Source organism: Canis lupus, chromosome 1, assembly GCF_011100685.1.
Source record: "Canis lupus familiaris isolate Mischka breed German Shepherd chromosome 1, alternate assembly UU_Cfam_GSD_1.0, whole genome shotgun sequence".
NCBI lineage: Eukaryota > Metazoa > Chordata > Mammalia > Carnivora > Canidae > Canis > Canis lupus.
The window spans coordinates 2,836,624-2,859,237 of record NC_049222.1 but is presented as its reverse complement, the minus strand read 5'-3'; the positions used below and the strand labels follow the sequence as shown (position 1 = coordinate 2,859,237).

The following is a 22,614-nucleotide window of genomic DNA, read 5'->3' as shown; positions in this document are numbered from 1 at the left end:
GAACACTTCATAACTGAAAAGGAATGCTCAGATATATTTTCTGAGATTAGACTGTCAAGATCGACAGTCAAGATCCATGTAGCTGCTTCTCCCCTCATCACTCTGGGGTTTCTCTGGATTCCAAGAAGGAATTTTTTTTTTTTTTTTAGCTAATTTTAAATACTAAATTTAAATAGTTTCATTTAAGACATTGCATTTTCCACTTAACAATACAGTGTTTATAAAGTGCAATGTTTATTTCCTTTCTCTGTGCACATATTCTGTATTCAAGTATCAGGAATGCCCAGGATATTTACTGTAGCACTTGACTTTACAACTGCTGTGGAATTTGCTACAAATTTGGGTCCTTCAAATGTTGTGTGGAACAACTAGACCTAATTAATGTCAGGTTAGCTTAATCAACCTCTTCGATGGTAGGCCCAGAGGAGGCACCACCAGAGGGAGGAGCTCCACCACCAGGGGAGCCTCCAGGCATTCCTCCTGGCATGCCTCCTGCACCCTGGTACAGCTTGGTAAGGATGGGGTTGCAGACTTTCCCCTGCTCTTTTTGCTGATGCAGGAGGGGGAGATGACCATAAGCTCAAAAAGCAGATGCCAGGCAGCTCAGCGGGGGCCTCTGGGTTTGTATTAGTCAGGCCTGCTGAGCACAGAACAGTGGGAGCCACGAGGCCCCCCTGGCCGGCCTCCCCATAGGTTGGATGCGGTCAGCTGGCACGGCTCCTCACACCCGCCCTCTGCTGTGACTCAGCCTGGGCTCAGTGTCTGTGGCACATGCTGTGAAGTGGATGACTAGTCATTTCCTGACCCCACGTGGGCTGCACGCAAGGGCGCACGCGAGCATCTCCATCACAGTAGACACAACAGGCAGAGTCTGCTTGTGCCCCCCATTTCTTTCCATTAGAAGAACATGAGAGACTCCTAACTCTGGGAAATGAACTAGGGGTGGTGGAAGGGGAGGTGGGCGGGGGGTGGAGGTGACTGGGTGATGGGCACTGCGGTGGGCACTTGATGGGATGAGCACTGGGTGTTATTCTATATGTTGACAAATTGAACACCAATAAAAAATAAATTTATATAAAAAAAAGAAGACAAACCTAAGTTTGTGACATAACGGAAATGGGCACCTGCCCCCTGGTTTTCACCAACTACAGAAATCCATCTGCAAACTGAGTATCTATTTGTACTGAAGCTGCCTTTGAACAAGCTTCAGAGATCACATGGTGCTCACGCCGATTGAAGGAAACGCTCATGATACAAGACCCTTCTCCCATTGCACACATGTGCAGCGTGTACATGTTTGTCTGATGAGGAGAATGACGGGCATCGTTATGAACTATCCTGACAGCATTTCACCTGGGGAATCGTGAGATGATGTTTGCTACAAAAATAAGTAAGCTTAGCCAAAATCATTCTAGAAGGTACTCTTGTCATATGGAAAACCTGAAACTGGACATTTTTATTCTGTCGTTCTTTGATGTGTTTATGTACATCATCTGGATTATGGGAGTAGAAAGCCGTCTAGAGGAGCCTTTATTTTACAGGCTCACAGGCGGATTGATTCTTGAAATCGACACTCAGATGCTCCATTCGGGCCTGCAGATTGCCTTCCGTCTGCATTTGGGAGGCCTGCGTGGATGCCTGGCCTCATGTGCTGCCCCTGGTCCCTCCAGCACCTCTGCCGCCGAGGAATGGGGGCCCCCCCCCCCGCTATGGAAGGCAGTGACTATGCTCCGGCAGCCCACCCCCCCGCCCGATCCCAGCTCCCACAAGGACCAACATGCTGCAGTATGAGCGGGGCTGTGGATTCTTCTTGCGCTGACCCCACTGGTTTCCATTAAACCCACCTGGTTGTTTCCAGTCTCGGGGCCCTCGAGTTACATTTCAGGACAGTTTAAGATACTGAGACAGTGGGCAGTGGTACTTCTGGAATGACGGGTGTTTACCCAGGACAGAATCACAGAAACAGAAGGGATTTTTGGTCTGGGCAGGTGCCCCGCTGCCCCCCTGTTCCTGCCTCCTTGGGAATTCTTGGAGAAGAGAACAGAGTGAGGCACAGGGACCCGTCTGCATGGGGTCTAGCCTCGCTGTGTGGTCGTGGGCAAGTCACTGAGCATCGTAGTCACATGCGAAAGGTGATTTTTTTTTTTAATGTTGAAACCAAATGAAAACGCATTCGTTCATTCTCCCCAGTGGGCACAGAAACGACTCTGAACCGCGTACGTAAAAGCAATGACTGTCAGCAGGGCACCACAGACAAGGAAACTTTTATAGAAAACAGTTATTTTCCAATACTCGCTGAGTCATTCTTTGTGGTTGAGCTATCTGCGCTTTGGGACAGCTTCACTTCCCTGTCAGTCATGTCGTAGAGGCACCGTTAGGTTTTCCACCCAAGAATGGCCACAGAGATAACTGGAGAAGTGTCGCACTGTAGGGACGCCTCTGGGGAGCGTCCAGCGACCGTGCAAGGCACGCGACAGCTCGGGACAGGCCCCACCGGGGAGAACCGCCAGCAGGAGGCCGGCCAAGGACACCTACCCCACGGTTCTGCGGCGTCTGCGTTGTCGATGCTGGGAACAGACTGATAGACGAGTCGCGTAATTAAAAAATTACAACCTTCCCCACGTGAGTGCAGCTGCACAGGGTTGTCGCCTGAAGCTACGCCCTCGCATTCCCCTGTCACGTACCGAACACCTCGTTGTCTTCCGAGGCCTCCCGGGCCAGCTGGCGGACGCCCCTCCGGTCCACTCCTCCTGGGGGAGTCCCTCCAGCCTGGAAACAAAACAAAACAGGGCCCTGTCGTGAGAGGTGGTGCTTCATCAACAAGGTAGTCGCTAGACACTGTGTGGTGCGTCTCAACTTTGCGACAGTCCCATTCCCGTTCACCTCGCAGGGGTAAGACCGTGTCTGGGCTCAGGGCGGTTTCTGCAGAGGAGTCTCAGTTCCGGCCTGTTTGCTCCGCCCGGGCCCACAAGCATCCTCTACTTCCAGGGGAGGCACCTGGGATAAAACGCCCCAGGTCGCACCCCGTGCCTGTCCCAGGAGCCCCCCCACCCCCCGCCTGCCAGGCCCGAGGGCTGCAAGCCATGCGCAGGAGGAGCCGGCACCGAGCCTGACTCCCGGACCTCCCCGACTTCCCGCCCTGGCCGCCGGGGAGTGGGGCGCCCTGGGGGAGCGGGCGCTTTGGCCGACGCCAGGTGGCGCCCCCAGGCCCTCTGCTCTGTCCTGAGCCCCACCTGTGGCACCCAGCTGCCCGCCCTCCACCCGCGGCACCAGGGTGCCCGTTCTCTTTAAGTTTAAAATTTGAAGGGCATAAAGTCTATATGGTTTAGTTTCTATTTGTTTAATCAACTGTGTTTCATTAGTGTGACGGGGAGTGCAGCTGCCAGAGGCCCTGCCCCAAGCACTGTGGGAAGGCCTGCCCCTGCCGTGCGCCCCGCAGGCCCCACCGCCCCCACATCTCCCCACCTCCCACCACCCCAGCACCCCTCGCATCCCCCCACGACCTCGGCACCCCTGCCAAGCCCTGTACTCTGCTCTGTTTCTCACCTTTGTCCCTACAAGGAACCCTGGCGGTGGCTTCCCCGGGACCCACAGCTCGCCCTGCGCCTCAGTTACCCCCACAAGCACCTCCGGGCTCCTGCACAGGACCATTTACTGGGTTTGCATTTTTCCAGGTTATAACCCGCACTGTGCAGGCTCTGGTTTGCTGCCTCACGAGACACAGGCACAAGGGGACATTTCCAGGTGCTCCCCGCGGCCTCACTCTGGGCTCCACCGTTGCTCTGCATCACTCCCCCACCCTAACCTCTCTCGTTCCCTGAGTCTCTAGCTATGGCTGAGAGATACGTACTGTTCTCACTTTATACTCTTCTTCTGAAGGGGGGTGGACAGGCACAGTAAGCAACACTAAACCCCAGAGCCAGACGGCTTGGGAGTATGCTCTGGCTTGGCTTTTATTTATGAGCTGCGTGACCTTGGACAAGTCTGTGCTTTAGTTTCCTTCGCTATAAAAGAACGGAAATACTGGTATTGTGTGGCTGCATGTGCTGGTTGAAATGAGGGTTCATCAAGTCAGTATCTATAAGCGCTCTGAGCCTAGGAGGCACACAGGCACTGAGTGTTAAAAAAATGGAAACTCTGGGGAAAAAAAAGATGAAGATCCTCCCTCCTGCCGTGGCTCCTGCACCTACCTGCCTTCTCCCTAGCTCCGTCCCCATGCCATGTCTTGGGGGCGTGTTTGCCAGGCCCAGCTTCCCTTGCTCTGGAGAGTGGGCACACAGCCCCCAGGTCGGCAGCAGCCCTGCAGAAGCTTCCGGGGGCGCCCACCCACCCAGCCAGACATCCTGTCTCTGCACTTTCCCCTCCCCGCCGAGCCTCAGGGCTCGGAGCTAGGTTTGCCACTTGCAACAAAACCCATCTTGACTAATACGTGTTTTCCCGTGAGGAAGCCATAAATTACTATCACATCAACGGAAGGTCTGATTCAGAAAGACAGATTCCCAGGGAGGGACAGGCACAGGCAGGCAGCCGCAGGTGGGAGAGAAGGCGACGCCCAGGGGGAGGGGACCTCCTGGCTCTGGGGAGGCCAAGGCCAGTCCTGTGGATCACAGCGGGCCCTCTGTCCCTGCCCCTGTCCCCAGTGCCCTCCGGAAGCCAGAAGCCTCCACACCGAATGAGTGTGGGGTCTCTACTCCGTCCCGGGCAGGCGGGAGCAGGTGAAGGCAGGAGATCCCAGGCTGGGGCGGTTCCACCTGGCGAGCAGTTGAGAAAGGTAGAGCCAAAGCAGCAAGACGGTGCTGTCCATCCTACGGACAACACCGGGGAAGAAACTATTTCGTGTTGCTGGGAATCAGGAATCGGGGTCTCTGAGAACGGGAGCAACGTCACAGGCTTTGTGTGGGACCCAGAGTTACAGAAACCAAGCTGTCCCTGGGCCTGGACACCTCCCAACCTCCTGCCCTCAGGGTCCAGGCGGGTCAGAGTGTGCGGGAGGGAGGACCTCACCCTGCCAGCCTTCGGCCACTTCCCTGCCTGGGTCCTCAGCTCCTCCTCCTCCTCCTCCCCAGGAAGGGCCTGAGCTCCTCCCCTCTGCATGCCAGGCAGCTCCCACTCCCCATGGGTGCACTCCTCTCCCCACCACACTGTAAAGTGCGAACAGATCCTTGCCCCATAACCCTCTCTGTCTACAGACCTCGCCCATGCCTGGCACCCCCACCAAGTGCTGGAGAGAAAGCTGCTCAGTTGTTATGTTTGCAACAGGTAACTTCTGCTCCAGTGGGAGGTGGTTTAGGATGGATTTTCCAGATCTACCATTTTAATTCTAGATGGAATAAAGCTTGGCCCAGGAAGCCCTTCTGGATCCGCTGTGCCTCAGCCGGAGCCTTGTGTCATGTGTACTGGTTTCACATCTCTCTTTGAGGCTGACCTCAGTGTCCTGCTCTTCACTAAGTACAAAATAAGTATTACTGGAGAAATACTGAAGTAAACATGACTTAGCTGCCATTTTATTCACCTCCACCCGACTAGTGAGCAAGGAGCACACGGGCTGTGCAGGATGGTGTGTGGAAAGTACCCAGCAGCCCGGGAAATCTACTGACTCATTTCTGTCCAAATAAAAAGATTCTTCTGAGACCTGATGCTGTTGCTTCTCCATGAATAGAAAATATATCCTCATGAATAACACATTTTCAATAAGCAAAATGTCCATAAGCAAAACAAACACAATCAAGATGATGTGTGTCAAACATAACGGAATTTTCAGGGTAAAGAAATAAAAGCTTCTTGTAGATGAAGATATGCAAAGAGGGTCAGTCCCCACGACCCAGGACCCAGAGTGTCACTGCCCCAACATGTCCTGATTCTCAAATCATGTCTGTGACTCCCAAGTGTCTAAAGGATTTCAATGGATTATGGTTTCTTCACAATATTGGTACTGATTTTCACTTGCAGCAGCCTAAATATGTGAGAGCTGACCCATGTAAGAATCCACTGACTTTTTCATATTAATTCAGGGGAAAACACAAGACAAAACTCACATAAATGTCAATTTAAAAATATTTCTAAATATAGATGAGATCTCTTATTCAACAACATTGAAACAGTACTCATTATAAATCAAGCAACTTGCTGCATTCTTAGATCAAGTACTTAATCTCGTCACTCGACAGGCATCATTCCTGTGTGATTATAAAACCTCCTTTCGAGCCAACAGGCCTGTGCTCCCTGGGTGATGCCCCTGAGCAACACATCCATGCAAACGCCACCAGGCGTCTGGTCCCTCCCATCCTCATGCAGAAGTGCAGCAGGGCCTGTGCAACTCTATCCACCCTTTCTCCTCAGGGCCTTGAGTCTCTCGTCCACGCTGCTCTTGGGAGCAGCAGAGCAGATAGCACCTGATTCTCTTTTCTGGTTCTGGGCGACCACCATGAATTGGAAACCCAGGGATAGAACAGAATTTAGTGTTGGGAGGGTTTTTAAATTCTCTTTAAATAGAAATATGGGAGTGCCTGGGTAGCTTGGTCGGCTGCTTTGACTCCCAACCTGGACCTGAAGCAGTGTTGGGGGGAGTGGAGTTAAACTGTCTGGCACTGTTCGTGGGGCATGCAGTGTAATTAAGAAGGTCTGGGGAGTCCAGGGCCCCTGCCTAGGAGGCAGGAGGTCAGGGGACACGCCTTGGCATGGCTGTCGGGTCCACATGCCCATGCCCAGTCGGAGCCCTTCCTCGTAGCTGGATGGGCTTTGATCTTCACGCCCCAGGGGCTGGAGGGAGACCTATGGCCGCCAGCATAACCCCTGGCCACACCACACCAGGCCCTCGGCAGGTTTGCTTACTCCCCACTTCCTGAGTATTCCAGAAGTATCCAGCCAAAAGGCAGCAAGGCTGGAGAAGAGGCAAAGGTGGCAGCACGTGGCTGAGAGGCCAGCCCTGTGGCTCTCTAGTCATCATGACAGAGGGACAGATTCTTCTCTTTGCAAGGACAAGGACACAGAAAAGTCTGCCCCAGACAAGTGGTGGCGTGGGGTCGGAGAATCCTGGCCATCTTCTGGTTGTGGTGGGGAGACTATGGCTTATTATAACTCTGAAAACTGCAAGGCTTGGGAGCCATCAATAAAAAAAAAAGCACAAACTGCTATGAATTCCTGGGTATCACTTGAAATTCTCGCTGCTGTGGCTTTGAGATTCCCTGACAGTCTCGCATTGACAAGCTGAGAAAGAGCAATGTAGATCTTAAAACTGATGCAGGGGTGTGCTAGGGGTGGTTTCTATCACCGGGCACCATCCATTCTTATAATACATGACAAATACTTAGCTCTGCAAGAAATGTTCTTTTAACTGAGCAACAAAAATGCTTGTAGAATAGAACAATGTTTTCAACTGGCTGAAGAACTTTATTTTTATACTTTGTTTTGTGTCTTAACCATAATGGTCTGAAGGCTCAAAGACACGATTTGCTTTTCTTTTTGAACCACGTACATGGTCTTCTTGACAGTGGCAGAAAGAAGATAAGTTCAGGAAAACACCTGTCGGGGTGTAGGGCAACTCCTGGGGACTCTCAGACGCATGGATCTCTTAGCAGGTACAGGAGGCAGACATGGGAGGGGAGACCCACCCAGAGGGGTTGGCAGGGGAGCATGGGATGCTCCCCACTCTGAGAAGGTGGGGCTTCTGGCCAGGAGGGGCTCTGGCAGCAAATGCCCAGGTCTCAGGATATGGAAGGGATATTCTTCCCCACATCCTGGGAGGCAATCCTGTCCCTCCTCTGACTGAAGCCCTATTGTGTGGCCCCTTCTCTCTCCCAGTGGAGAAAACTCTCTGGGGTCTCCAGCTCTGCATTGCATCCCCCCGCTCCATGCCCTGACCGCACTCAGCTATGTAGTCCTCTGAGCACATTCCACATGATCTGACCAGTTCTCACTCAAGTAGGTGTGCCATGGGACCAGCCACCACCCACTGCTCTGGTCCAGGGAAATTGTGGGTTTCCCATGCTAACCCAGCTGGGCCACCTCTGCAGCCAGATGAGCCTGCTCTGGGGGTGCCGGTGGTTCTGATCTTCTCTGGCCACCACACTATTCCCTCTGTTGTTGGCGGTAGTCCCAGGCACAGGCAATGTCCTTCTCCAATCCTATTTCTGCCATCTGGCACCGGCTCATTTGCTGATCCTGACCTATGCCCTCTGACCCCCACGGCTGAGATAGAGGAGAATAACCACTCAGTGTGGGAGGGTCAGCTCTGCGAGGTTCCCTGGGCATCTATTACCTTGGGGCTAGGATAGGGGGAACCCATATAAATCCTCCGTGTAGACCGATTTACAAATGCTACCTTTACGTGTATTTGACATGTTTTTGCTTATTTAGATACTAAAAGACACAAATTTAGCACCCAGTTTCACATCATACAATCAACTGTCTGCATACTTATCATGTTATCTGAGACATGGAATCTTTGCTATTTTGTTTTTAAACAAAATATATTTATTTCAGGGGCCTCTGGCCTCTGGTAGGGTGACCTTTCCAGTGTCCCACCTTGATGCTTTGGCTGAGAGTAGAGGAAGCTCCATACGTCCTCAAGCCCCTCAAATCCCACAGTCAGCCACCAACTTTACTCCCTGTTCGGAGTTAAACTGTGCCCCTTAGAAAGATACATCCACACTCTGGCCCTTGGTATCTGGGAATATTGACTCTGTTTAGAATCAGGTTACTGCAGTTGTGATTCATTATGATGAGGTCATCCTGCACTGGGTGGGTCCCTAACCCAGTGACAAGTGTCTTCATAAGAGAAAATTTTGACATGCAGAATACAGAGGCGCAGGAAGAGGGCCATGTGCCAACAGAGGGATGTGACCCCAACCAAGGAAAGCCAAGGACCACGGGAAGCCACCAGATTCTAGGACAGAGGCCTGGAACACAGTCTCCCTTGGAGGATCCAGCCCTGCTGACACCTGTGTTCTGGACTTGCAGTCTTCAGGAGTGTGAAAGAATAAATTCTTGGGGTTTTTAGCACCAGTTTGTGGAACTTCACTGCAGAAGCCACAGGAAATGAACACACACCCCTCCATATATAGTACAAACAGCTCTGGATGTTGACTTGAATGGTGAAAAAGAGAAAGAAAAGAAAATGCATTTTTGGTAGTAAGGAATTCCCAGTCCTCTAACCTAGTACAAACCAGGAATCATTCTCATTTTCTTTCTGTGAATAAAACACACACACACACACACACACACACACACACACACACACACACACACAAAACATCTCATCTGGCCTTGACTTCTAAACTTTAAGCTGCAAAGTGATCCCTAGGGGTCAGTGAGGGTTCTGTACTAGGCTCCACGTGAGGAAAGAGAGACCTGGGAATTCATAGGATTCATCTTCTCCAACCACCCAGAAAGTATGAATCAGTGCTGCACCCATCAGCACTGCTCCAAGTGGAGCAGGAAAGGACGAAATTGAGTAAAACCTACCAAAGCCATTTACAAACCAAAATGCTGGTGAAAGGCATTTGGGTTTCAGTTTTTTAGGCGCTGGTCTGCTCAGCTGATTGTGACTTAGTATTCATCTTATCCAGTAACCTCCTGGTGACATAACCCACCATTTGAGTGTATCACAGTCACTGTAAAAGATTTTCTTAGGTTATAGCTATGTACACATACACAAAATTGTAAGTACAAATATGCTTTTAGTCAGCCTCAAAATTTAGAAAGACAGATGGTCTGGAGGTGACAATTTTAGAAGGAATGGCTCAGAGGACAAGTTTCTAATCATTGTACTAATTTCTGAAAAAAAATAATTTAAAAAGTCTATGGGAGGGGAAAATCCTGTAGCCACATTTTTAAAAAGTCATAAAATTTACAAAGGTCTGATTCAAACTAAAAAATACATAACAGGACAGGAAATATGTTGGAACTTTTTAAAAGTGACATTTAAAACTGGAAGACCATTTTAAACTGTGAGACTTTGAGGAAAGGCCTATCATAGGCTGCTTAAAAAAGGAAAAAAAAAAAAAAGAAGAACTGATTTTGAGAAGTTTGCAGTACCTTAAAAAAAAAAAAAAACTGTAAAACTTGAGTTGGGAACCATGGGCTTAGACTCAGGGAGTATTATCTGGTTTGAGTTCCCTGATTACATTCCTAACCACTCACTGGTTCCCACTCAAACAATGTGCTGGGGGTGTAGCAAGATGGAGAGCTGCCTGGAGGAGTTCACAGTGTTAAACAAAGCGGACACTTCAGAAACAATATCAGAAAACCATCAAGCCAACTGACATCAGACCAGTGTTCAGTCAAATAAAGTGTGGGGTCCGTAAGCTCAGTCCCACCACAGTGTGTATGTAGCGTAGGAAACACATCACATCTACCTTTTCTGAGATCCCTAGAAGAAAAGTCACAGTGATTCACTGTAAACTATTTACAATGCTTATGATCTTCTGCAAGATAAGTGTATATGATGGGTTCATCAAATAGAAAGTTTGGCCTTATCTACTTTTCTGAAGAGGACTGACACCAGGCTGGTGTTGACAGCAGAAGAATCTGAGATCTTACCTCCACAGGCTAACAAGCTGGCCTGCCAGCACCATGGATGCTGACAGGAGACAGGAGACTCCTGGGTCAGAGACGGTGGTTGGCATAGAGCTCACAGCAGTCCCAGCCTCTCATTGTCTGGATATGAAGTTCCTACAGGTCCCAGAGGCTATGGAAGCCAAGCCTCAGCTCTTATAGGTCAATGGGATCGGGCCCAGAGGGTCATCAGCGCATGTGTGGTTGTGCTACAGGGGAGGGACCTTGGTTTAAGGGAACCTGTGTCCTTTATAAGAGAACATACACCTGCCACCCGCCTGCTCCAGAGGGAGACACGATCTCCATCTGCTCGGGCTGCTCATTATGCAGACACTCTGGAACAGATCATCCAAGACTCTGCTTGCTGGATGTTAGAAACACAAGAGAGTCCTGGGGCCTCCTCCTGAACGCAGGTCATACACCAGGCAGCGGGCTAGAAACTGACCTGTGGAACTCTTCTCCAGCTACGTGATGGCGCACACCCTCTTGGTATCGACCCGTTCACGGTTCAACCCAAATTGACATGTTTTATTCTCAAGTTAAAAGTTCACCAGGGCTGAGGGCGCCCAAATGGCTCAGGTCATGATCCCAGGGTCCTGGGATCGAGTCCCCACCTTGGGCTACCTGCTCAGCACACAATTTACTTTTGTCTCTCACAAATAAGTAAATAAAATCTCTAAAAAAAAAAAAAAAATCACCAGGACAGCTGTTCTCAGATGCTTTTGAAGGCAACAAAGCAACTCAGGAGGACTTCAGAGACAACTCAACCAGCTCATTTTCTGACTGAGGTCACTGGAGCCAGAAGCTCCGATGCCCAGTGCTCACTGACCATGTCCTTAGGTTGGAGCCCAGATAGAAGGCTAGAGACAGATGTGCAGGAAGGGGGGCTCTGCTCTGGACACCAGGGCATAGGGGAGGTGTCAGGGGCAGCTGAGCATTCCTGGCGGGTAGGTTAGGGCTCCGGTCCACGTGCTAGAATGTAGCCCCCTCAGCCAACAACCTCCATCGGCCCAGACAGCCTCCCTGGGGCTAGGATGGCTCTGTCACCCAGAACACCCAAGTCTGTGCCCCCTGATGTGGGGAAGTCAGTAGCCACCCTGCCTGGGACTTCCTGGGACCTGCCCAGGACTCGCCTGGCTCAGCGGCTTCCCAGAAAAGTGATTCTGGGAGCCGAGAAAGGCGCTGGCCGCATGGAGCGAGCCTGCTGGAGCTGGAGGAGCTGTGAGGGGACTGTCACGGAGCAGTGGCCCGCATCTCTCCCCATGTGCGCCTCTGCCAAGGACGCCCATGCTGCCCGGCTCCAGGCTGCAGAGTTGGCAGAAGGATGTAGCACGGTTCCCACGTGCTCAGTGTAGGGGAGAAGGATGTATGGACAGAGCTCCCAGGGCCTGGGATGTGCCAGTGAGGAGAGCACATCGCAGACAGCAGTCATCCCTGTCCCTGCCCCTGCCCCACAGGGGCTTGTGCTGCTGCAGTGGCAGGTGGTGGGGCCTCCAGAGAAGGGAGGGCTACTGGGACATGGCCTGGGGTGGGGGACACAGCCCAGGGGAGACATGGCCCAGGGGGGACATGGCCCGGGGGGGGACAAGGCCGGGGGGACATGGCCTGGGGCGACACAGCATGGGGGGGACATGATGTGGGGGGGACATGGCATGGGGGGGACACGGAGTGGGGGGACATGGCCCGGGCAGGTGTGGGGCAGTGTGACGATTCCCCATCCTTGGCTCCGTGCACAAGTGCTTGGAATGGGGAGACCAGGCTGTGGGTGATTCGACTCTTGGCTCGGGGGGTGGGGGGGAGGGGGGGCACAGCATGAATGTGCGGAGAACCGTGGACTCGCTTTAAGGGAAACTCGCTCCCTCACTCTCTTCTATTTTCTTTAAGAGGCAAAATGTTCTTTGGACACTCAGAGTCAATCCAGGCGCCATGTGGGCTGGCTATGTACACGTTCAGTTCCTACAGCCCAGCCTTTCAACCACACCTCAAAGATGCATCTGCCACTGACACAGGGGAGGCACCTGAAGAGGTCCCACCCGCCAGCTCAACCCAGGTGAATCTCTCTTCACCAACTAGCTCACACAGCGTGAAGACCAGATGGCGGCTGCGTCATGTGCGTGCAAACATCCTCCTGTACGTTCTTGTTACTCAGACGTGAGAATAAACTTTGTTTGAAATCATAAAAGTACTGAGGAATCAGTGTAGGAAAAACTTCTATGAGAGTGTGTGTGTGTGAGTGTATGTGTGTGTGTGTTTCTGTGTGTATCTGTGTGTGTGGGGTAATATAAATAGTTCTTATAACCTTGCACTAATGACTCAGCATTTTTAGCCCTTTCTTAAAAATAAGAGGATCATTGTTACTCTTGCTCCGGGCTGGGTTTGGATAAGTAACTAGCAAAACATTACAAGCGTTTAGAATCAAAGCAAAGAATATGAAGAAAAATGAAATCCAGAATCATGGCTCATCTTAAAGCCATGTCCCCTCTTACGCAGAATCAGAACAGAATGTGGAGGCAAAGGGCAGGCCCCTGGGACAGTGCAGACAAGGAGTCCTCGATGTGGCATTACCGACATCATGGGCTAAGGCTTTCCTGTGCACCGGACTATGTTTTGCAGCATCTTTGGCCTCTACCCACCAGATGCTCATGGTACCCTGTGCCTGTAACAACAAGAAATGTCCCCAGGCATTGACAAATGTCCCTGATGATGGGAGACAGGAGTCACTCCTAGTTGAGAGCCGTTGGTCTAGACAAAGAAAAGTATTAGAGAGGGAGAGAGAACTACAAATCCATCCACTAGTGGACTTGCTGGCAGTAAATTCTGTACAAAAATACTTTGTAAGTCATCAAAACTCTTTTAATTTGGGTTTAATTCAAGAGGAGGGACAGCATGATCAGACTGGAGACCAAAGGTGAGAATCTGATTTAATTTAGAACAAGCACCCCTGTGGCAACGGCTCTTAGATAGGACACCAGAGAACAGCCAACAAAAGATAAACTAGACTTCATCAAAATTTAAAACTGTGCTGCAATTGATACCATCAAGAAAGGAAAACAACCTAGAGAAGAAGAGAAAATACCTTTGAATCATCTATCTGATGAGGAACTAGTATCCAGAATATGTAAAGAGCTCCTATACTTCAATAACAAAAGACAAAACAACCAAGTTTATTTTTTTTTAAATGGGCAAAGAATCTGAATAATTTCTCTGAGGAAGACATACAGATTGCCAGCAAGCACATGAAAAGATGCTCAACATTATTCTGCATTAAGAAAATGCAAATCAAAAGAACAATGTGAGATACCACCTGACATCCATGAGGATGGATACAGCCAAAATGCTGACCATAGCAGTAGTTGATCAGGGTATGGAGAAGCTGAAACTCCCAGACATTGCTCACAAAATGGTGCAGCCACTGTGCAAAAATAGTTTGATGGGTCCTCAAAAAGTTAATCATGGGTCAGCATAGGACTCATGGAATCCACTCCTGGGTATATGCCCACGAGACATGAAAATGTATGTCCACACAAGAACTTGTGTGAGAGTGATCATGGCAGCATATTCATAACAACACACAGTGGAAGCAACCCAAAGGTCCACCAGTGAATGAACAGATAAAGACATTGCAGTATATCCCTGCTGTGGAATAGCATCTGTTAATAACGGACACCTGCCACGTGGATGAACCTGAGAACGCTGTCCTGCAGGAGGGAAGGTGGCCGCCAAACGCTGTGGTACATGATTACACCAGGAGGCGTTCAGAGTGGTCAGCAGTCACTACCACTTTAGTGGTGGGGGCTGGTGGAGGTGGGTGGGGGGTCGGGCAGGACTGCTGGTGGCAGCCAGTCGCTTTTCGAGGTGACAAGTAGGTTACAAATCAGACACTGGTGGTGGCGGCTGGACAATCCTGTGAATATACTAAAAAGTACTGAATTGTATACTTTAGATGAGCACATTTTATGGTATGCAAATTTATCTCAATAAACATGTACCTAATAGCCAGGACCCGAAGTCTTGGCTGGGGACTGCACAGGATTCAGTATCAAGATTCCAGATTGGTTTTTGAAATGTGGGGAATTAAAATTTTGGGAGACTTTATCCTCTCTAATTCCGAGGCTGGTTAACTCTCCACCTGGTGGTGGCAATTAACCTGAATGGATTTAAGGATTAAGGCACGGAAAATGCTCCCTGTTCAGTCCTGCAGACCCCAGAAAGAAGGAACAATGATGTTATACATCTCCGGGAGGTGAGATGTCAAAGCCGGGGCTCCTTTTCTAGACCTGTTTGGATGGCATCAAAGGAAACACAGCAAGCATTTCTGAAAACGAGAGTACATGAAAATCCAGGTTTTGTTTTTCCATTGAGAAACCATATTAAGAGAAATGAAAACCTATGTCCACACAAACACTTGCACACGGGCTTTTGTTCATAGCAGTGGTATTTTTAAGTGCCAACAGGTGGAAGCAGCCCCAACGCGTATCAGTGGATAAATGGGTGCACGGAAGGAAGGTGGTCCGTGCGCTGAGAGACATCATTCAGCCAGGAGACAGGATGAAGCAGTGGCCTGTGCTGCAGGGATGGATGTGGACACAATCTGCTCATGAGAGAAGTCCCAGAGGAAAGACCACACAGTGTATGATTCCATTCACTTGAAATGTCCAGACCTGGGAAACCCAGAGACAGGAAAAATTCACAGTTGCCGAGGGCTGGAGGTGGAGGCTGAGAGTGGCAACAGCACCGTGTCTTTCTGCAGTGAGGTCAATATTTTAAAATTGTTGGACTGTCCTGCATACCTGTGTAGATACTAGAAACAAAACAAAACAAAAACAAACAAAACACTGAACCATATGCTTTAAATGGGTGAACTGTATGCACGTGAATTACATTTCAATAAAGGAGCTTCTAAGAAGCATTAGGAGCTCAGCGTGCAGGCAGTTCCCAGGGAAAGGTCCCACCGGAGTCCCTGCGGGAGAGTCTGGAACTCCGAATCTGAGGTCGTTATGAACTATTATCTGATCTGAGGAAGTGGCTATTGCAACGACTCAATGTCAACACCACCGTCTCCGCCGAGATCATTTTGCAGCGCAATTAGGATTGCAGAGTTCTTCAAATAATGAAGGCAAAGGAATGAGCTCAAGGTTTTATTTAAACATTGACTTTTAGGAGTCACAGCAAAACAAGTATTAACTAGCGTCATGGTAAAAGTGTTTATCGAGGCCTGTTGCATAACCGGACATACTAACATCTATTTTAGGGACACAAATATCTTGCCATTTATTCCTGGAAGCTACTGCTCTATCAGCTGGTCCCGTCCTAAATAAGAAGGATGGTCACAAACGGAAGGGTGTGGGGGGAGGGACAGGCAGAGAGAGGGAGAGATGGGCCGTGCAGGGTGGCTCCCAGAGTTTGGCGGGGAATTGCAAGTTCAGTTAAAATGCACTCATGTAATTTGGGTGAGGACATTCCTTCCTTTCAAAGGGAAAATCTATGTTACTGAAAAGAGAATAAGGTGATGGAAAACTCAGATCTTCTTAAATTGAAGCTGAATACACTTCCTTTAGTTTCAGGTCATAAAAACCCAAGGGTCCTATTTGATTTCTGTAAACATATGACCCTGTGCTGGCAGGCGGTTCTCTAACTGCCAGTTATCCTGCAGATGCAGCCCAAGGGCAAGGAGGTCTAACGCTTCTGTGTTTTTCTGACTGGACCCCTCAGCCCCGCCAGCCTCGCAACCCCCTTGCTCACAAGGTCATAACGGTCGACCTCACAGGGCCCCGCCCCGGGGAAGCCTGCCCTGGGGTCTGGCCCTCCGAGGGCACAGTCCATGTCATCTTCCATCCTCACTTATTTTACAAATCCTTATTGATTTTCCATATGGGAGACAAGGTGAAAGTAAAATCGCTCTAAGTAAAAGGTAGGTTTTAACGAGCACGTTAATGCAGTAAGATTAAAAAGAAAACGAGAGAAATCTCCCCCAGAACTGGGTTTGTACCTGGCATTTTGGTGCCCATGCTCTAAGGGAACAGACTCGTGCTGCAAATGGAATGATCACTTGTCTCTGCAGCCGCTCTTCCTCAGAGCTGGATTGTGCTCTGCCTGTGATCAGTGGGGAGGGCCGCCAAGGTAGCAAACCTGCCCCAACGTGCTCTCAGAGCTGGAGAACAAATCAAGATGCCTTCAGCTTGTCCCCATTCAGCACCAGGATGAGTCACCTGGACTCCATTATGAGATTAGATACGTTCAGAGACTTTCACGCATCCACGTGGTGACAGGTCCGATCACCAGGAGCAGGAAGCCCCATTCCTCATTTCATCAGGCGTTTGAACAGTCCTGCCCTCTGCAAAGGTGCATTTAGGAGAAATTTTGTTTTTCAGGCCACAGACCTTCTCTTGTTTCATAACTGAAGGTAAAATCAAGTCAGAGTGTAGTTAGGTGATGACACGAGTCATAAAACTATTTAGAAACACCTCTTTAAGGGGCGTGTAACTCATCCCTACAGGTCAGGTGGTGGCTGAGTGACCCAGCACGCAGATCAGATGGGTTTCTCTATGTCGTGCACGAAGCTCATACTTTTGTTCTGAGCACGGCGGGAACTGTGACTTAAAAAAACCCACACTCTGTCTCCTTGTCTTTAGAGCTCTGTTACATGATCAGGAACAAAAATGTAAAATCAAAGATGGGTTTTCTTCTAAACCCCGAAAAGTTGAGAAGGCATGAAATATAATGTTCCTTAAATGGAGTAACTAACTAACTAGTCTGTGTCCCAACAATGAAATGAGAAAAGTCTGGGTATTAAAAATGGCTCATCAAAGGAAAGTGTCATAAGCTCTTAGAATATCGTACAAATATCTCGTCATATTTCATGTTGCGATGCACTGCAGTACACCACTTTTTAAAAAAACTCAAATTGTCACAAAGTAGAAGAGAAGGGCAAAAACAAAAAAGGCTTTGCATTCAATTTATTTTATTTGATGTATGAGTGGTAGTCACTATAGCCCTTTTAATAATTTAGTACCAAAAAAAACCCCACCTAGGACCCATGATTCTGGATGCAAGGCACACCCAGAACCACTGCCATTGCAAATGGAAACCAGGAATGCCTCCTACTCGATCTGGAAGACTTAAGTCCCAGCCCAACCATGGCCCTCTTGGTGTCTTGAGCACAGTGACCAGGATAGCACACGGGATGGACCGACTTCACCGGGGGCACTTCAGATGCGCATTCATGACAGCCTTGCTTTGCATGTGCATTTGCTCCTGCATCTCCTCCCATTTCCTCCTTCCCAGAGATGAGCCTGGGCCAGGGCCTCTGCACCCCCAAGGCCCAGGGCTCCCAGGACCTGGTGGGTCTGAGGCTGCCCGTGGCTGGGATCCCCCCAGCCTCTCTGAGAAGGCCCTGAGCAGGGCCCCCTGCGCCCCTGCTTCACTGTGTTGGCCTCAAGGCTGGCCTCTTTCCATGCTCCTCAAGCACCCGGACAGGGAGGCCTGGGACAGGCTGCAGAGCCAGCTGGCGCCCCTCACGAGAAAGGAATGGGGGCGCAGGGCGAGGGCAGAGGAGGGGACCCTCCAACCCTGGCCCCAGGTCCCTCCTGCTAGCAGCACTGGGCCCCCCAGAGGGGGTGCTCAGGAAGTCCCAGCAAAGCCACTCCTGCGGCCGCAGGGACTCTGAGCCCTCACCTGGGACCACTTGCATGCGGGGCTCAGGAATTCTGAAGTGCCTTCCTTAAATCCACTTTCTGCATGCAAATGGCATCCCTAAATCCTAGCGTGGAGCCGGGGAGACAGCGGAACCCGACAAGTGAGAAGCCCAAATCCGCAGTGGCTCGGAGCTCAGGACCAGCTGCACGCCCACAGCACCCCTCATGGGGCAGGAAACTGGCTCAGGGCGGACGCTGGAACCTCGGGCATAACCCGACCTTGGGGGTGGGTTGGGGTGCTGCACAGGGACTGAAGACTGAGTCGCTGCCCACGGGGGTCCGCGGGGAGGCCAGGGCCAGGGAGGGCAGAGGAAGGGAAGGGGCTGCCTGCAGGTGCAGGGTGGCCTGTGTGGGTCGGGGGCAGGAGAGGACAGCCAGCTCGAGGGCGAGAGCGCGCAAGCTGTGCTCCAGGGCCTCTGCTCAAACACATGCAAGAACAACATCAGAGCTCGCCGTTCCTTCTGTTCTTGAGGACGTTGGTATTTTCTTAAGTGTCTTAATGCAGTTATGAGCCAGCACACACCTCTGTGAATCACCCGTGTGGCTGTAACCCTCCACCGCCATGTGTAATTAATGTTACCAGCGCGCCTTACTCACTTGCGACTTGGGCTTGGTTCCATACGCCTTGTGCTAAAGTGTAATTAAGGATGCCTTAATAAGACTCTGTTTTGCAAGCACCAAAAGCCGCAGAAACATGAAAATGAATTTTATCTAGGCTTCTGTTTAACTACAGGATAATTAAATTAACGCAGACACCAAGTCCCAATTAGGAGGATGACATGTCAGAATCACTTAGGTGCAGACTGAGCAGGAGAGGTGAGCATGCAGCTGCTGATTTGCATTTTATAGGGTTTGGGCTAGCAGGCTTGAAACACCACACACACACACACACACACGTGTGCACGTGCACACACACTCGGAAAGATAATTTTTCACAGACATTCCAGCATACAACATCTCTTGCTTCCAAATTTAAACTTTGAAAACCACAGTGCCAAACATAATAAGTGAGAAAAGATAGGAAATGACTTTTGAAAATTAGGATTTTTAGGTTTTGCGTCACTAAAAATATTTAAGAGGGTTGTATCAGATATCTAAAGAAATTCTTCATTAATAACAAACAGGTGCAGGGTTTTCATATGAAGGGACATGCTTTTCACTGCCAGCATCTAAAGTAAAGCCCTCAAAGATAAAGTGACTCAGTGGCATTTCTGAGCTGACCTGGTGTGGGCTGAAAAACGGGGTTCAACCAGCATGCTGCGAGCAACCAAATCGGCAGGCAGCTGAGTCACTGCTGGTGATGACAGCAGCTCACCACCCAACCCAGCCCCAGCCCCAGCCCCAGCCTGGGCCGTCGGGGGAGGGCACCGCACGCCTCCACTCCCGTAAGCACTTCCACTCCAGTAAACCAGGGCTCATCGATCCTCCTGGGCGGGGGGGCGGGGGGGCACCCCGTTTAACACTCACCGAGTCACTGATGGTACATGAATAACTCTCTGCTCGGCCATACCCGAGATTCCGTTCTCCGCCAGAGGTAAATCCAAAATCAAACTTGAAAGCCATTTCACATAAAGCACACCCGTCAAAGCTCAAAGACTCTGTCAACTTGAAAAAAAACCCACTGAATAAAAGGAGTCCCGCTTCCACTCACTCTGGGCCGCGCTGTGATACAAGGGCAAGACCTTGGACCCCCCCTTCCTCCCCTGACGGCTCTCACACAATAACTGGGTATCACAGACACAGGGAAGAGTAACCAGGGAATTTTACACGGTGCAGTAAGAGGTGGTTGAAAGCCCTGTGTGTGCAGCTAAAACCACGGTGATAGAGGCCGGTCCTGTGGGATCACCAGGCTCCGGTCTCACAGCACCAGCCAGTGTGAGAGAGAAGCCAGGCGTGTGGGCCGGGCGACACGTGGTGCATATACTGCCTCTTCTGTGGTTTTATCCAAAGAATTATTTTATTGTCCCATCATTTATATTTAATAAGCAACGTTACTATATATCACTTAGGCCTAACAACTGCTGTCGTCCAAAGGTAGCAGCTTGCACATTGGGTCACAGTTCCTGATAAAAACTAACTTTGCAATGAGCTTCCAGACCTAAGAAAACCTCTGGTAGCTCGAAAGAACCCTCAACAGGAGCTCTTTGTGGTGTCAGAGAAGAGACACCAGCCCAGAACCGGAGGCCGGAGCCCTCGGGTCCCGAGCCCTCCTCGACCTCAGCCCCAGATCCCGAGGCCGCGGCTTGGCGGAGGGGAAGGGTCCCGCCCGGCGTGGCGCGTGGTCCAGTGCACGAGGGGGCGGTGGGGGCCGCGGCCGAGCTCCCGAGCCACCGCGGGGCCTGCTGACTGCAGGCAGGTGTGTGTTGCCTCGGGGCACCTCTTCATGACGGCCCGACGTCATTTTTATTAAGGGCTGTTGACGGGTGGCTTTGTTACTAATTACGACTCATGTCTTTAATAATTACCTGTGTTTGTAGACGTGTTGCCGCCCGACTTACGGAGGTACGGGCGCTGTACGTTTATCAGATGAAACAAGATGCCCACATCAGAATCGGCCTCAGGGCCCGTCTACACAAAACTGATGCGGGATTTCCTCTTTGAGTCCATCCTAAAGGCAGAAGCACTGGAGACTATGACTCCGCATGTCTAGAATCTTCTACAAAGTAAAAGCTTAGAAAGACTGTTCCCTAACGTCAGTAAAAGATTCTGCCTCTGGAACACAAGGTGCACCCATGTCCCCACCGGCAGGTGCTTCGGCTGTTCCTCGCGGGGCCGGAACCTGCCCGGCGGGCTGGGAGCGTGCTCCCCCTCCAGGGGCGGCTCTGGGTTCCCAATGCAAACACGACTCTACAAGACCCAAGTGCAAGGAGATGTTTCACGTTACGTTCCTTGGCGTGTTGTCAAGCCAGAGACAGATCCGCTCGGAGGCTTCCAGAAGTGTAATGAGAAGGTTATTGATGATTTCGCAGATTTTGGAAGGTTTCTCTCAAATGGCACGTTTTCCCGCATGATTTTATTTCTTTTTTTTAGGAGCTCGCTTAAGTTCTTCTGGAAGCAAGTCAGGAGAGCAGGCTCCGGGGTGCATCGAGCTCTGAAGCAGCCTGTAGGCGCGCATGCGGTTTCAAAGGCGCGAGTCTGAGTTCTGTCCTGGCGCTAGGGGTATGCGGAGCAGCGGGCTGAGCTGCGTGTGCGAGGACGGGACGCGCTCCCACAGCACACCACTCCCTCCGCTGCCGTTTCTGGTACTTGTACGTGTGTTTGTGCTCTTCAGAGGATTTCACCCTCTGCGTCCAGTATTAGCTTTTGTGTGAAACTGTACAACTTTGACAGAGACCAGAATTTGTTTCCCTGACAAAAAAAAAAAAAAAAAAAAAGTACTGATGCTTACTTAGGAGGGTTTTAGGTATCCTGAGACATGGATGGAGCACCCCGTGGGCCAGGCTGCCCCTCCAAAGACGTGGCTATGTAAGTCTGAAGGATTTAAAGTCAAACATTTAGGGAAGCCTGGGTGGCTCAGTGGTTGAGCATCTGTCTTCGGCTCAGGACGTGACTCCAGGGTCCTGGGATCAAGTCCCGCATCGGGCTCCCCACAGGGAGCCTGCTTCCCCTTCTGCCTGTGTCTCTGCCTCTCTCATGAATAAATAAGTAAAATCTTAAAAAAATAAAATAAAAACAAACATTTAAAATTTGGTTCCTCAGGCATGCTGGCCACGTATCACGGGCTCCTTAGCCGCATGTGTCTGGAAGACAGTTCAGTGCTCCATGTGAGGGGTCAAGAGGACATCTTCATGGGGCTGCATGTGCATGTGCGTGTGAGCTAGAGATACAGAAGGAGGCCAGGGGAGACAGAACGGACTGTGAAACTGCAGAAGACAAGAGACAATGCAGTCTGCCTACACCTCACTAAGAGCTTACTACACGTCGTCGAGGTGTTTCCACCCCTCAGACTATGTGCTCCATGCTTGGGAGGAAATACCTCCCATTTTTCAGTTCCCTGAGCTTTTAAAGGCACATTATATGATTTACTGAAGAGTTAGCTGAGTTCTCAAAAGAATTCCTGTATGCGACTTGCCCAAGAAAATAGAAATTATACACATATGGGTCCAACAACTGCCAACTGACAGCAAGTGTGTTGGAAAGGTCAGTATTTCTGGGTGAATTCAGTGCCTCTATGGCACCAGAGCCCCTTTGCACGATGCTCCAGGCTGGGGTTGGGGTGACTGCAGGAAGTGGCTTTCTCAGTAATCCCACTTCCCCCCATTCTGTGAAACAGCCGTGGTGACAGTCGGCACTTGAACAAGGAAGTGCAGGAGGAAGAGTGGCAGCGGGAGAAAACAGCGCCAGTGTGTTTGGAGACCTGCAGGGC

The 22,614-nt window shown here is 50.5% G+C and overlaps 1 protein-coding gene across 4 annotated transcripts in view; it reads right to left on the bottom strand.

Moving 5' to 3' along the window:
- Positions 1–22,614, bottom strand: part of MBP (myelin basic protein) — a 115,009-nt gene that overhangs the window by 66,065 nt on the left and 26,330 nt on the right. For all 4 annotated transcript variants that reach the window (XM_038525739.1, XM_038525740.1, XM_038525742.1 and 1 more), the window contains exon 3: positions 2,685–2,769. In XM_038525739.1, coding sequence (XP_038381667.1) covers positions 2,685–2,769 — 85 coding nt within the window. The remainder of the gene's footprint in view (positions 1–2,684; positions 2,770–22,614) is intronic.